We start from the raw sequence: 19,033 nt of genomic DNA, 5'->3' as shown, positions 1-19,033 counted from the left end.
CGTTGTCACGTCCTGCCTGTCACGACTACTGCCCCGTCACGCATAGCTACTACTATCACCTGCTCGCGTGATGTCTACAGCCCAAGACCTACCGATTGCTACTCGCCTGCGACTCTTCTGAAAACAACGTTTTGACTTGTGTGTGACTGCACGAGATGTCGCATGTTTGTCCATTGAAGGAACAATGACGAGCTGACCAGCATGGACTCTGAGAAGCGTGAACACCTTAACTGCAGCTCTAATACCAGTTTGTTAGTACAGAGAGCATGAGGATCCAGACACAATGCTTTCTCATAGCAGAGAGAGAGATTGTGTGTGTGTGTGTAGAGTAGTGAGTGAGACATGATGTTCTTGGGTACAAAGACTAGTGTACCTCTTTAGGTTTTTATATAGATATATATGAAAGTACAAATGTGCTAAGGGTGTGCTCATATCCATGTACATATAAAAGGCACGATGGCCCTTTATTCCCAACAAAGAGCACTTTAGGGTTAGGGCATTTGAGTCTATTTATAAGACTCAAAATCCCTATTGTGCACATTCGTTGTATGATTACCACTCTTTGACTCTTCGACTCTTTGCCTGTTGACCGATGCATCCGTACACTCAAATGGTGTGGGATGGTGGTATGGAACGCCAACCCTTGGGATGTACTTATGACCCAGCGTACTACTAGCTTCTAGGCTCAAGAATAAGCTCGTTTGGCTCTATGGCTAGGATGTGAGCATGGTGTCCAATCCCTTTTGTTGTGAGTTTGGCTTGCATCGAGTCTCGTGTGCAGGTTGGATTCTAGGGGGAAATTTCATCTAGGCTGAAGCAACCCTTTTTCTAACAACTCATTCACTTGACTCATCATTTGCTCTTGCTGGGCTGTTTTCACCCTCTTGTAAGGTCGCCTATTTGGACAGCTACTGCCAAGGATCAAATCAATGGTATGATCGTTTGGCCTTTCTACTAGTAGCTATCTTGGATATGATCAAGAAAACTAAACAATATGCATTCTCAAAAATAACATGTGACCCTTATCCAACTTTGATACATTCTTAGCATTTACATTATCTTCTTTATCCTTGACAAACACCAAGCACGTTAAAAGATGATTTTTTCATTACTCTAGAAATAGCTGAAGTTGATACAACAAGGACTGATTCCCTTTTACTTTTACATACTAGGTATGGGGCTTTCCCTTACGCTGAATAATAATAATTTTGGTGCAAAAGTCAATCACTACATGTACATGATGGCAAAAAGGCATACTAAGCTAAGAATCACAAGCCTCTAGTGGTACAATGAAAAACTCTTTACTATCCACATAACTCTTTATATGCAAGTGAAGCTTTCCAATCATAGGTGTGACTAGCTTTACATGGCCCTTACATGCCATACTAACTTTTCCCATGGGTCCTATCTCATCTTCTTTGATGCCTAGATGAGTTGCAAAGTTTGTGGAGATAAAGTTGGCTTGTGCTTCATTATTAAAGAAGATCAATGCATGCTGATCTCTAATTTTCCTAGATGTTCTACAATGTTCAATAGTATCATTGGTATTATCCCGATCCGGTAATAATTACTAAACAATCCAAAATATCATCAATTATGGAAATAGGATATAGATTCTTCACAATGATTTTGTTAGGGCTCGATAATCAATGTGCATCGTGAATGTCTCATCCTTCTTTTGAACTAGATGAACTGATGAACAAAATGGTGAGCTAATTGGCCTGATTAGCTCATGATCAAGTAGGTCTTCTACTTGCTTTCTAATTTCTTCTTGGCTGAGTACAGCTTGTTGAACTAAATTTTAGAATTTACCAATTCTCGACAATGCCCAATGTAATTTGTGCCGTGTAGACACTTTCTTAAGCGTCACAGGAAAATTTGGGGATTTTTGTTGGCATGCATCCCAAGATAACAAACAAGTGCAACAACAGTATTCAATTTCTATTTGGATCAAATTGTAGATTTTCAGTATTAATTTGCTGAAATTTGTCATCTGACACACATTCCAAGAATAAGCAGTGCTACAACAATGAATTGTTGTGTATTACAGATTTGGGACTATTTTACGTAGACTTGGCACGCATTTCAAGCATTTGACAGTTTTGGACAGTTTTGTACTTGCATATATATCCCATGTTGGGATTTTGGTGCTCGTGAGAGTACATTTGACACTTTAGCTTGGAAGTGTTTGGCTGCTGAATTTTTTCTTTAATTGCAACATGACAAACCAAGGTCACAACGATCACAGCAACATTTTGGGTGTCCTCACTTAGAAGGATAAATTGGATAGCACAAATTACTCCTTATGGAGCTTTATGGTGCGAAATCTCCTTGTTGCAAAAGATATATGTCCCAATGATTTGTAGAGACCGCGAAGGCTTGCATCTCCAACCATAGTTGTTAGGTAGAAAATGTATGATACAGTACGGTACGATAAAATACGGTACTAAATGGTACCTTATGATTTTATAAGGTATGATACGATATTAATACGAAAAAAAAAACATGATTAAAAAAAACCAGAAATCATTAAATGATAGAATACATGTTTAAAATGTAAATAACCATTTCATTACAAAATAAGATGAATACATGAGGGTAACCATCGTGGTCGCATGGGCTGTGCAAAACATGCGATACAACTACAGTCTAGTGTATCATAGTGGCATCATGCATGTGAATACAATGATAATAGATACAAAAAAGAGAGAGACCTATGAATCTATGATGAGGCATCAATATCATCATCATCATCATCAAAACCATTTGAGTGCTCATCAAGAGAGTTTGAAGATGACTCCCTGACATCGGATGATGAGACACACTCGTACTCATCCTCATTGATGAGGTTACCATCATCATCAAATGATGGCTCCCTAGGTGGTGGCTATGTAGGCAAGGGGGGAATGTCATCATGAGGCACAAGATGTGAGCTATTAGAGCCTCGCCTTATATATGTTTGTTGGAGGGCGTCGAATGATCATGCCCTTGCTACCGCCTACTCGAACTCCTCACCTATGAGCACGCTGATTGCGAGTGTCACAAGTATCTGCTGCTATAAGCTCTCTATAGAGCTTTGCAAAAATCGCCTCCTCCTCCTTGTCCATCTCCTAATGTACACTCGGAAGAGTGTTACCCATCAACTTGAATGCATCAAAATTCACCTACACAATGCACGTAAGATTGTAAATGCTAGAGACTAAATTGTAAAGTATAAACTTATTCAAAATTTAAAATAACAAATTTTAAATTTTATGATTAAGTGTTTAAACTTTACCAGCTTCAGACTACCCATGCTCATCACAACCCTCATTATGCATTAGTTAGTGCGGCAATAGACTAGCCGCTCTAATTGTCGTGTGCTAAGCCAATTGTGAATCTTTGTGTAAATGAGAGAATAGGCACTCCAGTTTCTCTCATATGTACCTGAAGAGTAATCATAGGCAAGGACCCTCGTAGCTAAGGGCTGAAGGGTCTTCAATGCGTATCCAAAGTTTTGCCACCAAAATAAAGGCTTCACAAGTGACTCTCTCCTCCAACAAGTGGAAGAAGCGAAAGCCACATGCCCTCTATGGTCTACATAGCATCCTAGCTCCTCCAACACTGTATTGTGGTCATCCACATGGACCACATGAGTCAAATAAGCAAGTTGGTCCGAATGAACTCTTTATCATCCATGACCGCCAGCAACTTGTAGGCCGGATGTACCAATGCGACAAAACCATGGATGGGCTTATGCATCCATGCATATCTCCTCTCTGCTATCTCTAAAACATGTGCACATTGTGTCTCTGTGATCACTGTACAAGCATGTGTCTCCACTAATGCCACTCTAAAGAGGTGAATGAGAAGGCCCATGGTCGACTCACAATCACTCATACGTAACACCTTATAAAAGGGAGTCACGACACAATGACAACAACATGAAATTTTTGTTAAAATTGCCCATTAAGACACAAGCGCTACAAGGCTTTGGCCTCCTCTGTGTCATGCTCATCCCACTCATTCCATAGAGTGGACACCACTGTCTGGTGCAAGGCAAACTGCACCTCATAAAGGCGCTTCAGCAATAACCACATGTAAGCAAAGTAAGTTAAAGAAGCGTTCTTCAACTCCAATGTGCTATGCTCACAATACATTGCAAGCACCTTTACCTTTACTGTGAAGAAGCTGACAACTGATATAGCTTTGCGGACCACCCTCTTCACCCACTTGAGCTTCCCAATGTCCTTCATAAGCAAGTCCAAACAATGACTTGCACATAGAGTCCATACAATTGTGAGAAACTCAGCCCCAAGCAAATGGCCCATGCACTCACAATTCGATGCATTGTCAATAACAATTAAAACCACATTGGAGGGGCCCACCTACAACTACAGTTTATAAATTACAAGTATACTAACAATACTTGGAGATTAGAGAGAGAAAGAGAGAGTTGAGTCTTTCAAGTTTCAAGTTGCAAGATTCAAGAATGAAGAGAGATGGGGGTTGGGACCTGGAGGGAAAGAGATAATCCAAAAAGATATAAGAGAGAAATTAGAATAGGGAGATAGATAGTTATGTATAAATCAATTATCATAATGAAAGAAAGTGAAACAAATTTAAAAGGCAATGTATACCTTGATGATAGCTTGCCGAATGTGGTGGTAAATAAATACAACCGTTCTTTTCCTCCCTCTCTTGCCAATATCTATGGCCCGCAAAAAGTAAGTGCTAAGTGGACATGAGACGAGTATGTTGATGATGCCCCATTTCTTACGATCACTTCATCTGTCGGAGAGAATGGAGCAACCATATTTTATCCATGCAGCCTGAATAGGATCAAGGGCTTAATCAATCCTCTCCTTCTCTTCATCAATCTTTTTCAGCCTCATGTTGTTGTATGCGACATTGGCCCATCCTTCACATGGACCCACATTAGCAATGGCTTTTATTATCTTTTTCCATTGCTCTTGCTTTAGGACATTGAATGTAAGATTGCACTCAATCATAGTGCGTACAATTTCAAGGTCCGCAAGTTGCTGCCTTTCTCTAAGAAAGGCAATTGATCCACGTACATGACTGGGAGCTTGAGAGAGTTAGGATTGCCTCTCTGACACCGCATGAGCCTTCACTCTTTGTCTTTTACCAGAGCCGGATGCGGATGTGGAGTTTCCCACCAACAGTGGTAGAGGCCTATCCCGTATCAGTTGAAGATATGCCCACATTCGATGCTTCCTCGTTAGTAGGCATAGGAGTTGGTGCCGATAAGCCACTTCCTTCTTCTCTTGTGGATCCCCTGCTTATCTTGGTGAGAATCTCCTCCGCAATGTTTTGAGGGATCTCCTTGCATGGAGCAACTTCCCTCCCCGTCTTGGAAAGATGTTGGAGAAGCCTAGTTGCATCACTTATATAGCGCTTCCCGCAATACTTGCATGTCCAATGGTGGGAGTTGGACTTCTTCGTGTCCCTCTCCACATGGACTGCGTGTAAATTTAAGGCCTCGTGCTTCTCACAAGTCATGGCGCTAATGATGGATGAAGAGGATCAACTTCTACTAGCGCATCGCTGCTCCCTCACCGCCATTATCAAACCGTTGCCTCTCGTCGACTTGCCATCGCGCCTCTCCACTCTAATCCCCTAGTCCTCTCGTCTATCTCTCCCCGCGGTGTGCTGCGCCTCTCCCTCCTCGCCATTGCGCTGCCCCTCTGTGTCCACCCCCCACCTTGTGGCTCCTCCCGCCTGCATCCCATTCGTGCTGCTCCCCCCTCGCCCTAGTATCTCTGTCACAAGACTGTGACAACTATTATCTTTTTGCTGATTTCTTTATTACTACTTTATTTGGTTTTTCTTTTTGGAAGGATCCCTCTTAAAATCTAAACGCCTGAGTTGCATGGCCAGTATGTAAAACGGACAGGAATGTCGAGTAAGTCAAGACTGGACAGTTAAGGTCCAGTACAAGTCTGGAAGAGACTGATGGCACTGTAGATTGACAAGCCTGGAAGAGACTTGTGAAAGTGTATATGGACAAATGTGCTGAAGAACTAGCCTGGAAGAGACTAGTTCAAAGTGAAGATGGACAAATCTTCAAGAGATTAGTCCATGTGGGGTCATCAGTGGAAATTCACTTTCAGTTGAGCTATATTGCAAATTTGGATGTAGCCATAGTGTGCAAAGATGGTCAGAAGACTAGTGGGATGCAATGGAAGCAACTCCTAAAATTTAGGGAGTTACTATTTTTGGACCTCAGAATCTGTTTGCGTCATTATCTTCGTTTTTGCACGAGGATTAATCCTCTCGTCTGTGCTGAGGTCAAATTTTGCACTGAGGATGGAGAATTTTAGACCAGAAGGCTAGAACGGGAAACACCTTCCAGTGCTGCCATTTGGCACAAATTTGTGCACTTTCCTCTTTAAAGAGGGGCTGGCGTGCAGTTTTTGGGGGAGAGGGGCTCATATGTGAAGGAGAGGATGGACAGTGGCTGATGGAGAAGATTGGAGAGCTTGCCTATCTTGTCTATGATGCATAGAGGGCTGAGCCTGCTCCCTACTCTCTCTCTCTCTCTCTCTCTCCCTGACAGTATGGTTATGCTTCAGAATCAAGGGCTTTTTGCTGATTCATGTACAGTTGTGTGGGAATATGCTGTTTTTGCATGAGGCAAGAGCCTCCTTTCTCCAAGAACAGGAGCAGTTGTTTGTTGCCCACAGCAGGAACAGGTGAGGGTGGTAACCTCACCAAGCAAGTGTCTGAAACAGCACTAAGTCAGTTCTGATTTTGGACTATTCAGAGGTTATTTTAGAGCCCAATTGATGTCAGAATCAAGGGGCACTTGGCACAGATGATGCAGAACAGTACAGGGAACAATAAGAGCTGAAAACAGGTTTCAAAACAGGTCTGAACCAGTAATTACAGCAGGCTGAAATGGTCAATTCTGCACTCCAACCAGAAGTTTCAGACTTGGGCAGAGTTTCCCCTCCTGGTCAACTTGTTTTGGGTCAATAATTGTATTGTTATGCTACCAAATTTCACCCTGAATAGGTGAAAGACAGCCCATTGTACTTTCTCCCTTTTAAAAAATAAAGAAATACCGCAAGGGTCGCCTGACTTAGGGGCCAACAAGGTGTCTATGTCACAACAGGAGCATTCTAGCTCCCTGTATGTCTTCTTGATTTTGTGTCTTTAAGTTCAGGTAAAGTGGGCGACTGTTAATTGGGTGAAAGCATTTATATATTTTGGTTGTACACTACCGCCCTTCCCAGTGAAGGGGCCGGTTACATGGTTCCATTGCCGGGATTGAATCACTTTTTTCCTAAAGAGTGAGCCAGGGTTTGTTTGGGTGTAAGACATAGAATTGTGAATTATAGCTGTAGAAAGGAAGACACCAGAGAGGAAGTGTCTTCATCCCAGGAGATCCCTGTTGTTCATGAGGTGGGAGAGTCTTCTAGACCTTCACAGTTTGTTACTCCTCCTGTTATGGTTGAGCCACAAGTTCATACGGCTTCTTCTATGGCTGAAGACATTTTCAAGACTCAGTTAGTTGCTGCTGTGAGTATGTTTACTCAAGCGATGCAGAATCCAAGGTTTTTGGCATTTTTGCAGCCCTCCCTTCATTTACAGCAAGTGGGGCAATCTGCAAAGATTTTGGGATCTAGTAGAGGTCCAGGATAAGGGTAAGCATGCTGCAGATTCAGTGGAAACACCAAGGCAACTTGCGGAGTCAATGGAGACTCCAAGTTTGGTTCCGACTGTCCAGGAACAGGTGGCGGAAACACTAGTTACACAGGCATTGCCAGTTCAGCTCACCACTTTACAGCAGCCAAATGTTGGTTTAAATGGACAGGGAAACAGTTTTCAGGCTTTACCACACGTTTTCCCACCGACCTCTGTACATCCTGGGTACTTTGGAGGTGGATCTGTATTTCAGAGTATGGCTGGTTATGCGCCTGGAAACCAGATTTATGTACCAGGAACAGTGTTTGGGGGTACACAGGGTTTTATGCCAAACCCCATGTATGGCAATATAGGCATGCAGCCTGGATTTCAGGGAGTTTAGGGTAGTTTTGGCATGCCACAGGGCACTTTTGGTATGGCTGGTTATCAAAATCAGCAAGCAAGTATTGTGTCTACAAGCCCTGTAATCAGTGGTCCGGCAACTCCTATGCCACCTATTAGTGTTCCTATGTTACAGGCAGAAATATTGCTGCGGGCTGCCCAAGGAACTCCGGAATTATTGTACAAAGACAAAGGTCACCACTTTGACTCAGTTAATTGAGAATGCCAGCACAGGAAATGCATTATTGTTGGGACAGTCAAGTGGTTTTGGGGGCAGCATTAAACAGGATAAATCTGAGAAATTTTCAGCAAAGAAGCCATTTGGTAAACAGGTTTCTCAGATTTCTCAAAGCATAGGTAAATCTTGGCAGTTCAAGAAGAAGCCAGCCAAGTTCTTTGGACAGCAATCAAAGGACCAAAAGAAACCTTTTGTGCGCAAGTCTCTTGAAGAGAGAAAGGCTTTAATGGCTGAGAGGAAGTGCTTTATCTGTGAGCAGACTAGTCATATTGCGTCTAATTGTCCGGACAAGAATAAGAGACCAGCTGATGATGATAAAGAGGACAGGAAAGGAAAGAAGCCCAAACCTTCAGCAGGTTTAGTGCCAGATATGCTGGGAGACAAGCCACACTCGGACGCTAATGAGCTTTGCAGAGCTTGGGGTAAAGTTAGGGATCAACATGTACTTATTTTCTTTGATCCTGGAGCTAAGGCAAACTTTATCTCACCAGAGTTGGCTTCTACTTTGGGCATCAAAGCATATGAGATGGGCTACATAGTAGAGGCAGGGTTGGCATGTCCTGGCCACTCAGAGTCTATGACACCCATTCTTGGAAAGCTGCGTCTTCATATACAGTCTTATGTTGATGCAGAAGAATTTTATATCATGCCACTTGAAGGCTGTGATGTCTTGTTGGGAATGCCATGGATGTACAGAAAGCATGGTGTGTTGGATGCCTTTAACAAGACACTGACTTTGAAACATAGGAGAAAAACTCATGTGCTTGATGTGAAGCTTAAAGGAGAGTCTGTACCTGTTGTATCGGCTTTTGCCATTACATCTGTAATAAAGAATCATCTTTCTGCGTACTTGATTTTTGCACATGATGTCAAAGATTTTTGATGAGTCAAATTTTTCTATGTTAAATAGAGACAGGTCTGCTTTCTTGTCTCATTTCAGTGATTGTTTTTTTGACTCATTACCATCACAGTTGCCACCAGAGAGGTCTGAGGATCATGCGATAGATTTGGTGCCAAGTAGTAGCCTACCAAATAGACCTTCGTATAGGGTTAGTGCAGCCCAACAGAAAGAGAGATCGAGCCAGGTGAATGAGCTGTTGGAAAAAGGGTTGATTCAGCCAGGTTCATCTCCCTTTTGCTCACCAGTGCTCTTAGTGGAGAAGAAGGATGGCTCTTGGTGCATGTGCATACATTATCGAGCGTTGAACAAGAGTACCATCAAGAACAGGTTCCCCATTCCAAGAATTGACGACATCCTTGACCGTTTGGAAGGAGCGTCAATTTTCAGCAAGATAGATTTGAAGAGTGGATACCATCAGATCAGGATTAAGCGAGAGGATGTGCATAAGACTACATTTAGGATCACGTTTGGTCTCTATGAGTTCTTGGTAATGCCATTTGGACCTACTAATGCTCCTGCTACATTTAATCGAATGATGGACACGATTTTTCGTCCATACAGGCAGTTTGTTGGTACATTCTTTGATGACATGATTGTCTTTTCAAAGAATAAACAGGAGCATAGAGAACACTTGAAAGCAGTCTTTGATGAGCTTTGCAGTAATAGGTTGCTTATCAATGGCAAGAAGAGTGAGTTCTTCTTGGAAGAAATCCAGTTCCTGGGGTACATGGTGTCAAAGGATGGTGTCCGAATGGATCCTGCTAAGGTTGAAGCAATTAGAACATGGCTAGATTTGAAGACTGTCCATGATATTAGAAGCTTCTTGGGTTTGTGTTCTTACTACAGGAGGTTCATTTGCAATTTTGCAGAGATTGCTTCACCTTTACATGCTTTACAGAAGAAAGGAATCTCTTTCCAGTGGACACAGAAAGAGATTTCAGCTTTTAATCTTCTTAAAGAAAAGATGACTTCTAGTCTAGTGATCATTCAGCCAGATCTTAGGAAGTCATTTGTTGTCCAGTGTGATGCTTGTGGCAATAGCATTGGTACAGTGTTAAGGCAAGATGGCCGGGTAGTGGCTTATGAAAGCAGAATCTTGCGAGGGCCAGAGAAGACTATGCAGGTCTATGAGAAAGAATTGCTGGTTGTGATTCATGCGCTTTCTAGTTGGAAACACTACCTACTTGAGGCAGATTTTGTTGTCCAGACAGATCATCAGACATTGCGTTATTTCTTAACTCAAACTAAGCTGTCAAAAAAGCATATGCGTTGGGCAAACTTTTTGTCAATGTTCCATTTTCAGATTGTGCATGTGGAAGGCAAAAAGAATGTTGTGGCTGATGCTTTGTCAAGGAAGCCACAAATTTCAGCTGTATCAATTCCTTATCATCATGAGCTTGATGATATGAAGGAACAGTATGCTCATGATGAAGATTTTGCAAGGATGTTTGATCAGCTTGTCAATGGACAACATCATGAGCATTATCTTCTCAAAGATAGTTTCATGTTGATGCATGGTAGACTATGTGTGACTATGCCATTGAGACGGAAAGTTATGACAGAGAGTCATTCTCCACCGTATGCAGGGCATCGTGGTATTGATGCAACAATCAAAGCAGTAGAGATATTCTTTTATTGGCCTACTTTGAGAAGAGACGTGGATGCTTTTGTGCGGCAATGTTTGATTTGCCAGAAGGTCAAGTTTGACAGGCAAAAAGCACCAAGGCTTTTACAGCCATTGCCTATTCCGGATAAACCATGGGAAAGTGTAGCTATGGATTTTATCTTTGATCTTCCAAGGACACAAACAGGAAATGATGGGATATGGACTATTATTTGCAGGTTTAGCAAACAGGCTCATTTCATTCCTGTCAGGAAGAAGATAAAACCAGATCAGATGGCACGTTTGTTTATATGCAATGTCTTCAAGTATCATGGTATGCCACAGTCTATTGTCAGTGACTGTGACCCACGGATGACAAGTCTATTTTGGAGAGGCATTTTTGAGATTATGGGTACAACGCTTAAGTTCTCATCGTCATTTCATCCACAGACTGATGGACAGTCACAAGAGGCAAATTCTACTGTCTTGGATCTGCTTAAGTGCTATGTGTCAGAGCACAAGTCAAAGTGGGAGCAGTAATTGCCTTTGGTCGAGTATGCATACAATAATACTATGCATTCGTCAACAGGCAAAGCCCCTTTTGAAATTGTTGAAGGTGGTAAAAAGGTTCCTCCCATTTCGCATACAAAGGATAAGATCTTTCAGGCAAATCAGTATGTGCAGAGTATGGGGAAAATGTATTAGAAAGTTAAGCATGCCCTTGAAAGGACTCAGGCAAAGCAAAAGAAAGCTGTTGATCATCACCGTCGTGAATTGATATTTTCACTTGGTGATTGGGTACTATTGCGGTTTGAAAAGGCACGCTTAAAGAAGCGAAAAGGCAAGGAAAGTCTTTTCACTAAGCTTAGTATGCGATACTATGGGTCTTTTCAAGTAACAGAGAAGATTAGTGATGTCAGCTATAGGCTGAAATTGCCTGACAATTGGAAGATTCATAATGCTTTCCATGTAAGTCTTCTTAGACCCTATGTGGGTGATGTGCCAGAAGATATGCCAGCTGAGGAACAGCCCAAAGTTGAGGAACTTGATGAAATTCTTGTTCCAGAACAGGTACTGGCACACAAGGAAAGGAAAGTGAAAGGCAAGGTTGCTAGAAGCTATTTGGTTAAGTTCAAGAACTATCCAGCTATAGATGCTAAGTGGATGGACGAAGGTGAACTTGCAGATTCACCTAACATGTTGGAACTTTACCTTGAAACATTTCGCTTGCAACCTACCTTGACCCCTTGTATCTCTAAGCTGAAATAGATTGTCAAAGTGACAATTGCTCAAGAAAGAAATGAGGTATAGAAACAGATTTTGTACAGGTTAACACTTGTGTCCATATGGTTTTCTCAGTGCTAAAGAAGTAAGTATTGCTTGCAAGAATACAGTTTTTACTTCTATTGAATTGAATACATGTTGTAACAATGGTTACTCGATCGGGCATGTATCCTGTGAATTGACTCAGTAGGGATATCATTTTGATGTATCAGCCACTAGATCTCTAGTCAGGGTGATGTGGAGTCATCAAATGAGAATCTGCCACTATGGGGATATCATTGTGGTGTACCGGCCACTATATCTGGAAACAGTGATGTGGAGTCACATGACGATAGTCTGCTATGTTTCAAAGTTAGAACATACATGTGTTAACAGTGTGTTCAGTACACAACGTTGACTGATAGCATGTATCTGTTGTACATGTGCTGCCAAGTATAAGTTCATTGGGTTAGCTGGAAGCATGCATGACATTCATGAAAACGAGGAAATTTGCGATTTCGAGAGGGAGGTATGTCACAAGACTGTGACAACTATTATCTTTTTGCTGATTTCTTTATTACTACTTTATTTGGTTTTTCTTTTTGGAAGGATCCCTCTTGAAATCTAAACGCCTGAGTTGCATGGCCAGTATGTGAAACGGACAGGAATGTCCAGTGAGTCAAGACTGGACAGTTAAGGTCCAGTACAAGTCTGGAAGAGACTGATGGCATTGTAGATTGACAAGCCTGGAAGAGGCTTGTGAAAGTGTATATGGACAAGTGTGCTAAAGAACTAGCCTGGAAGAGACTAGTTCAAAGTGAAGATGGACAAATCTTCAAGAGATTAGTCCATGTGGGGTCATCAGTGGAAATTCACTTTCAGTTGAGCTATATTGCAAATTTGGATGTAGCCATAGTCTGCAAAGATGGTCAAAAGACTACTGGGATGCAATGAAAGCAACTTCTAAAATTTAGGGAGTTACTATTTTTGGACCTCAGAATCTGTTCACGTCATTATCTTCGTTTTTGCACGAGGATTAATCCTCTGGTCTGTTTGTGCTAAGGTTAAATTTTGCACCGAGAATGGAGAATTTTAGACCGGAAGGCTAGAACGGGAAACACCTTCCAGTGCTGCCATTTGGCACAAATTTGTGCACTTTCCTCTTTAAAGAGGGGCTGGCGTGCAGTTTTTGGGGGAGAGGGGCTCATTTGTGAAGGAGAGGATGGACAGTGGCTGATGGAGAAGATTGGAGAGCTTGCCTATCTTGTCTATGATGCACAGAGGGTTGAGCCTGCTCCCTACTCTCTCTCTCTCTCTCCCTGATAGTATGGTTATGCTTCAGAATCAAGGGCTTTTTGCTAATTCATGTACAGTTGTGTGGGAATATGCTGTTTTTGCATGAGGCAAGAGCCTCCTTTCTCCAGGAACAGGAGCAGTTGTTTGCTGCCCACAGCAGGAACAGGTGAGGGTGGTAACCTCACCAAGCAAGTGTCTGAAACAGCACTAAGACTGATTTTGGACTATTCAGAGGTTACTTCAGAGCCCAATTGATGTTAGAATCAAGGGGCACTTGGCACAGATGATGCAGAACAGTACAGGAACAATAAGAGCTGAAAACAGGTTTCAAAACAGGTCTGAACCAGTAATTACAGCAGGCTGAAATGGTCAATTCTGCACTCCAACCAAAAGTTTCAGACTTGGGCAGAGTTTCCCCTCCTGGTCAACTTGTTTTGGGTCAATAATTGTATTGTTATGCTACCAAATTTCACCCTGAATAGGTGAAAGACAGCCCATTGTACTTTCTCTCTTCTTTAAAATAAAGAAATACCGCAAGGGGCACCTAACTTAGGGGCCAACAAGGTGTCTATGTCACAACAGGAGCATTCTAGCTCCCTATATGTCTTCTTGATTCTGTGTCTTTAAGTTCAGGTAAAGTGAGCGACTGTTAATTGGGTGAAAGCATTTATATATTTTGGTTGTACACTACCGCCCTTCCCAGTGAACATGCCGGTTACAATCTCCCTTGCGTTGTCCCCCGTCTAATGATTCAGACTCACCACTCTCTGCGGCTCCGGTTTGACGCCCCAAACACCTGCTGAAACCAGCCTTCCTTCTTAGAATGGGTGGTGATAACCTGATTTAAGAGTTAATTGCAGCAATAAATAAATGCACATAAAATGAAATACACACTTTACCATAACATTCTTGGATAGTAGACACCCTGTTGGCCCCAAAATTGGCACCCCTTGCGGTATTTCTTTAGCTTTCATTCAATTGAAAGGAGTACAACTTGAGATTCTTCAATCTCCTCCTGCTAACCAATTGCTCTTACTGTCATAAATGACCAGCAAGCCTTTTGGGTCATTTGCCCCTTGATTCACCCAAGACTTCTTCTCCAATTTGACCCTTGGTTGGCTAAATGCTGCCCCAAATCAATTTGGGATGGGCTGGCTCCTAAAATCCCTTGATAATCTTCAATTATCAGCTGCTGATTTCAGTTCCTTGAGCCTTCAATCTCTTGCACGGATAACAAGGTGGCTGCTAAATCCTAATTTCTGCTGTAAATTAGGGTTTACTATAGAAATTACAGATCAACCTACCAAAAATGGCTGAAATCTCCTCCAAATGGCTCAGAATTGCTGAGAATGCTGAGCACAGGCTGAAGGAGATGAGAGAATGCTGTAGAGAGAGAAAATTCTGAGATTTGTCGCGAAGAATTGATCAAAATCAGCAACTGCCCTGCTGTACTAGCCCCAAACGGATGCACCAACAACAATAGGAGCATCAGAGATTGTGATCTTTAGGAGAAAGTGCATCAATAGCAATTGCTAGCTTCCCAAGGTCAAGAATATGCAATCTCCATCACCAAAATGGTCTCCAATGGCTGGGAATTGGCCTCAAAAGCGGCAGCAACAGTCCAATACCTCTTTCCAACAACTCCAAAATGAAAAAACGAGATTTTCCTCTCCGTTCAGCCCTATTTAGCCTTTCCCCCACTTGCATGGGAAAGTTTTGCCAAGTGGCAACTCTCTTAATCCATTTTCAGCAATTTCTCGCCGTTTAATTAATTTTCAGAATTCAGACCCCTTAATCCATGCCTAGAAAATTGACCTTGCCCATCCAAAAATTAATTGGCTAGGCCATTTGCAACCCAAAGTGGTCCCATGCATTAATTGACCCTTGGACAAGCATTAATCCATTAATTAATGCCTAGTCCCTAGTGTCACCACTGACACTTAATGGCCAATTAATGGTCCTAGGGGCAAACTGACACCAAAAAATTCACCTAGAATCAAACAAGTGTAACTTGTTATAACTTTTGCCTTTGACACCCATCGTTTTCACAGGGTCAACTGTGAAAAAGTAGCTTGCACCTCACATGTGCATCTTTTAATTGCACATTTGATTAATCATTTAATCAAATATCAATTAAACATAAGCAAAGCATCAAATTTTTACGTCCTCGTGACACCTAATGTCCTTCACTCTCCGGCTCCAAGCCCCCCAGCCGTACAACTCCAGTCACACGCAGTCACCAGTGGCAACTCGTGCCTCCGCCACCGTCGGAAAACAGAATCCCCCCCCCCCCCCCCCGGCGGGTTGCTCCCTTCATTTGCAGTAACACTTTCCCCTCTGGTAGTACAGCATTGTGATTTGTAGGTTCTCACTAGGGACACGCAATGGAAACCTCTAGTCAGACGCCGGTGCATTTTGCGAGTGCCCTCCAGTCAAATACCTTGCGCGTCATTCTCTCTGAGGAACAACTCTTAGCAATCTGTGCCACAATGCCAGAGCTAAAAGAAACAACGATTTTTAATGATAGGACACTCTCCATCCAAGGCCCAGCTTTGGGATTGGCTTCACCCCACGTTACACATTGGCACTGCGCAGATCGTGGAGGCGATTCTCATGGGGAAAGGGATTTTCATGGCACGACTCACCTCGTTAGACACAACCCGTGAGCTAGTGGCCAGTTCACCCTATGCTTCCATGAAGGGGATCATCTATATAGTTCCCTAGTTTAGTGCCTTCCTAGTGGAGGCATTCGTGCTCCACAATAGGTTCCTCATACATCCGATCATCCTACTCTTCCTTGGACTGGCAGTAAAGTATCCCCAGTTCGTGAACTTTGAACGACTCTTCGACACTGTCCTTCCTGCATCCTTCGTAGACACAGTAATAGTTGTAGGAGTCCCAAAGGTACAGGTGGCAGTAAAAGAGACAAACAATATACCACCGTTTCTGGAGATTGAGGTGGACGCTCCTTCAAATAACAGGTTATTGTGACTGGGCAACCAGGGCAGTGCTTACGATGCCATGACTTTGGGCATTAGGCACCAAATTGTACGCGCTTAAGAGCCAAGGCAGCTTCGCCGACAAGCCCACAGGTGGACGCGGACGGCTTTACATGGGTCCAGAGACAATAGAGAGGGAGACGGTAGAAGGGGACCGTAGTCAACCCCTCAGACACAACTACCACAGCAGGAAGCAAGAGGGCGAGCGTCCCCCCTTGGCAGAGCACCACACAGCCCCTCCTTTCTCAGCCCACCTGGCAAGACCATAGGCCTCTACATCCACTCCCCACGGAGGCGTCACAGGCCACCTCACCCGAGGGTCCACATCCCCTACACCCTCCCCCCACGGTCCCCCCTTGACCCTAGTCCATAGCACCCCTCTCCAGAGCCTCCGACCCCCCCCCCCCCCCACACACCCGCCTTGTGTCTCCGACTACCCCACCATCCCTCAATCCCCCTCCGCCTCACCACCATCCCCCCCGCCGATCAGCCCCCCTGATCTCCACCCAGTATAGGTGACCCCCCCCCACATAGTCACCAACTCATCTGTCCATACCGCCTATCACACTTTCCCGAGACAGGCATAACTGCTACCACAAGAGTTTTTTCACAGTCATTCATGGTCTTACCTGAGAGTTTCGGAGCGCGGAGAGTTTCCACTAACCCTGGAGGTGGGAATCTTCGTGGTTCACAAGTCAAGGAGTGGCAAGGTCCATTTACTAGCACCACCAAATGGACCAAACTATGTGTTCTTCTTTCACACCTCTCATACAGGAGATTGGACGATGACACAGATAGAGAAGGAGATGAAGAATCAAGTGGCACATCACACGATCAAGCAATGATTAGTGGTTTGATCAATAGTGTTCAAAAAAACATTAGTATCCAAGCTTCGTGAAGTGCTTGTGTTGGAGTCTACCAGTTGGATGCTAACTGAGAGCTTCTTTCGGGGCAAAAAGCTCTGAGTTTACAATGAGCTTGAACCTTGCTCGGTCAATGATTAAAATTATTGTTCATGACTTCAATGAAAAGAAACTTGAAGAAAAACAAGCTTCAAGCTTTTTGTCTATGTCTGCCAACAAGATAAATTGTTAAGCCTCAAGATGTTATTCAGTCCCCTTTGCTCAATACGGTTATAAAGCATTCATTTTTTGCAAGTTCCAAAAGATGTCAATCTATTCCATCAAGTCTGCTACAAGCAAAAGACGTATCTGTGTTTATCTGACAAGACATGGTCTCTTGGAAAAGACTCTAATTTGCTGGCTTTTTCCCTCATCTCGTGGCAAACTAGCAAACTCTTAGGCCTCAAGATGTTATTCAGTCCCCTTTGCTCAATATGGTAATAAGGCATTCATTTTTTGCACGTTCCAAAAGATGTCAATCTGTTCCATCAAGTCTACTACAAGCAAAAGACATCTCTGTGTTTATCTGATAGGACATGGTCTCTTGGAAAAGACTACAATTCGCTGGCTTTTGCCCTCATCTTGTAGCAAACTAGCAAGCTTGCATGATGATCTTTATCCATCTAGCTTCAATTGCGCTGCTCTTGTGGCATGCTATGGTTCTGATTTTCCTTGGGGTTTTGCTCACAAAGAAGGAATTTTAAGAAAACCTTCTAGGATTGAGTACCCCACTTGGGAGGCTAACAAAGCCCTATGATGGCTGCCATAAATCTGTCATCTACAAGTCGTGCCATTACTTCAACCTCCACGCTGTCCAAAACTGCACTAATCTGGGATAACACACAATATCACCTTCCTCGTTACCAAATGTTGGGGTTTGATGTGAAGTGCCTTGTGTTGGAGAGCAACTCTCTGGAAAAAAGCTAGGTAAGACATGCTTTCTTTTGTTCTCCCGCGGTCTTCCAACAAAGGCGGGTATAGCAAGCAGCTATGGAGGTGAAGAGATATGATGACGAAAGGACATGCTCATATATACTTAATGGGAGATGGAAGTTGAAGGAAGCTTTTTTAATGAAAGATGGCTCTAATACCATATTGAAATATCAGAATGGCAGCATGAGAAGGAGAAAGCTCAAGTACAAGAAGAACATCTTGCTTAATGAGTTGTTCACAAGTACAACTAGTACACTCTCTCCGCATTTGAAAGTGATCTCTAGGCTATTTATATAGCCTCAATGTGGGCTAGGGTTAGGGTTTGCCTTGCTCTATAGCTCATTCACACCTTACCTTCCCTTATATACCCTTGCTTACCTAGGGTTCCTATGCTACACTTCAAATATGAAACAAATCTAAAAGTACAAACACTTCGCATGGATAGAGGAAGGAAATATATGTCTTGTGCATTTGAGACATTTTTACTTGACAATGCTATTACACATCAAGCCACTTTGAGGATGACCCCTCAATAGAATGGTATGGCTGAAAGGAAAAATCAAACTCTCATAGAGATGACGAGATACATATTGAAATCTAAGGGGTTGCTACATAAATTTTGGGTTGAGGGCCTTATAATGTGCCAATCATGTGTTCAATCGTACACCTACAAAGGCACTTAAAACTATAACCCCTTTTAAGGCTTGGCATGAGATTAATAAACTGAAGGTTGACTACTTCCTTGTGTTTGGATGCATAGCCTATGCTCATGTGCTAAAAGAGCTTCGTGAAAAGCTCAATGATAAGGCATTAAAATGTATCTCAGTTGGCTACAATTCGGAAAGCAAGGGCTATGGATTATATCAT

The 19,033-nt window shown here is 42.9% G+C and overlaps 1 protein-coding gene across 6 annotated transcripts in view; it reads right to left on the bottom strand.

Annotated features, from left to right (window-relative positions):
* Nucleotides 1-19,033, bottom strand: part of LOC148015870 (Lojap-related protein) — a 126,094-nt gene that overhangs the window by 19,213 nt on the left and 87,848 nt on the right. The window contains exon 5 of one of the 6 annotated variants that reach the window (XM_087664157.1): nucleotides 2,849-3,164. The exons of the other annotated variants lie outside the window; for them this stretch is intronic. Within the exon in view, the coding sequence (XP_087520283.1) occupies nucleotides 3,111-3,164 (54 nt within the window). The 3' untranslated portion in view covers nucleotides 2,849-3,110. Of the gene's footprint in view, nucleotides 1-2,848; nucleotides 3,165-19,033 lie in introns of those variants that run through there. 6 annotated transcript variants of the gene reach the window in all.

The sequence above is a fragment of the Lygodium microphyllum genome, chromosome 23 (assembly GCF_053477565.2).
Source record: "Lygodium microphyllum isolate KBCC chromosome 23, Lygodium_microphyllum_v1.1.10, whole genome shotgun sequence".
Lineage (NCBI taxonomy): Eukaryota > Viridiplantae > Streptophyta > Polypodiopsida > Schizaeales > Lygodiaceae > Lygodium > Lygodium microphyllum.
The sequence above is the reverse complement of the archived record's forward strand: the minus strand, read 5'-3'. Positions and strand labels throughout refer to the sequence as shown.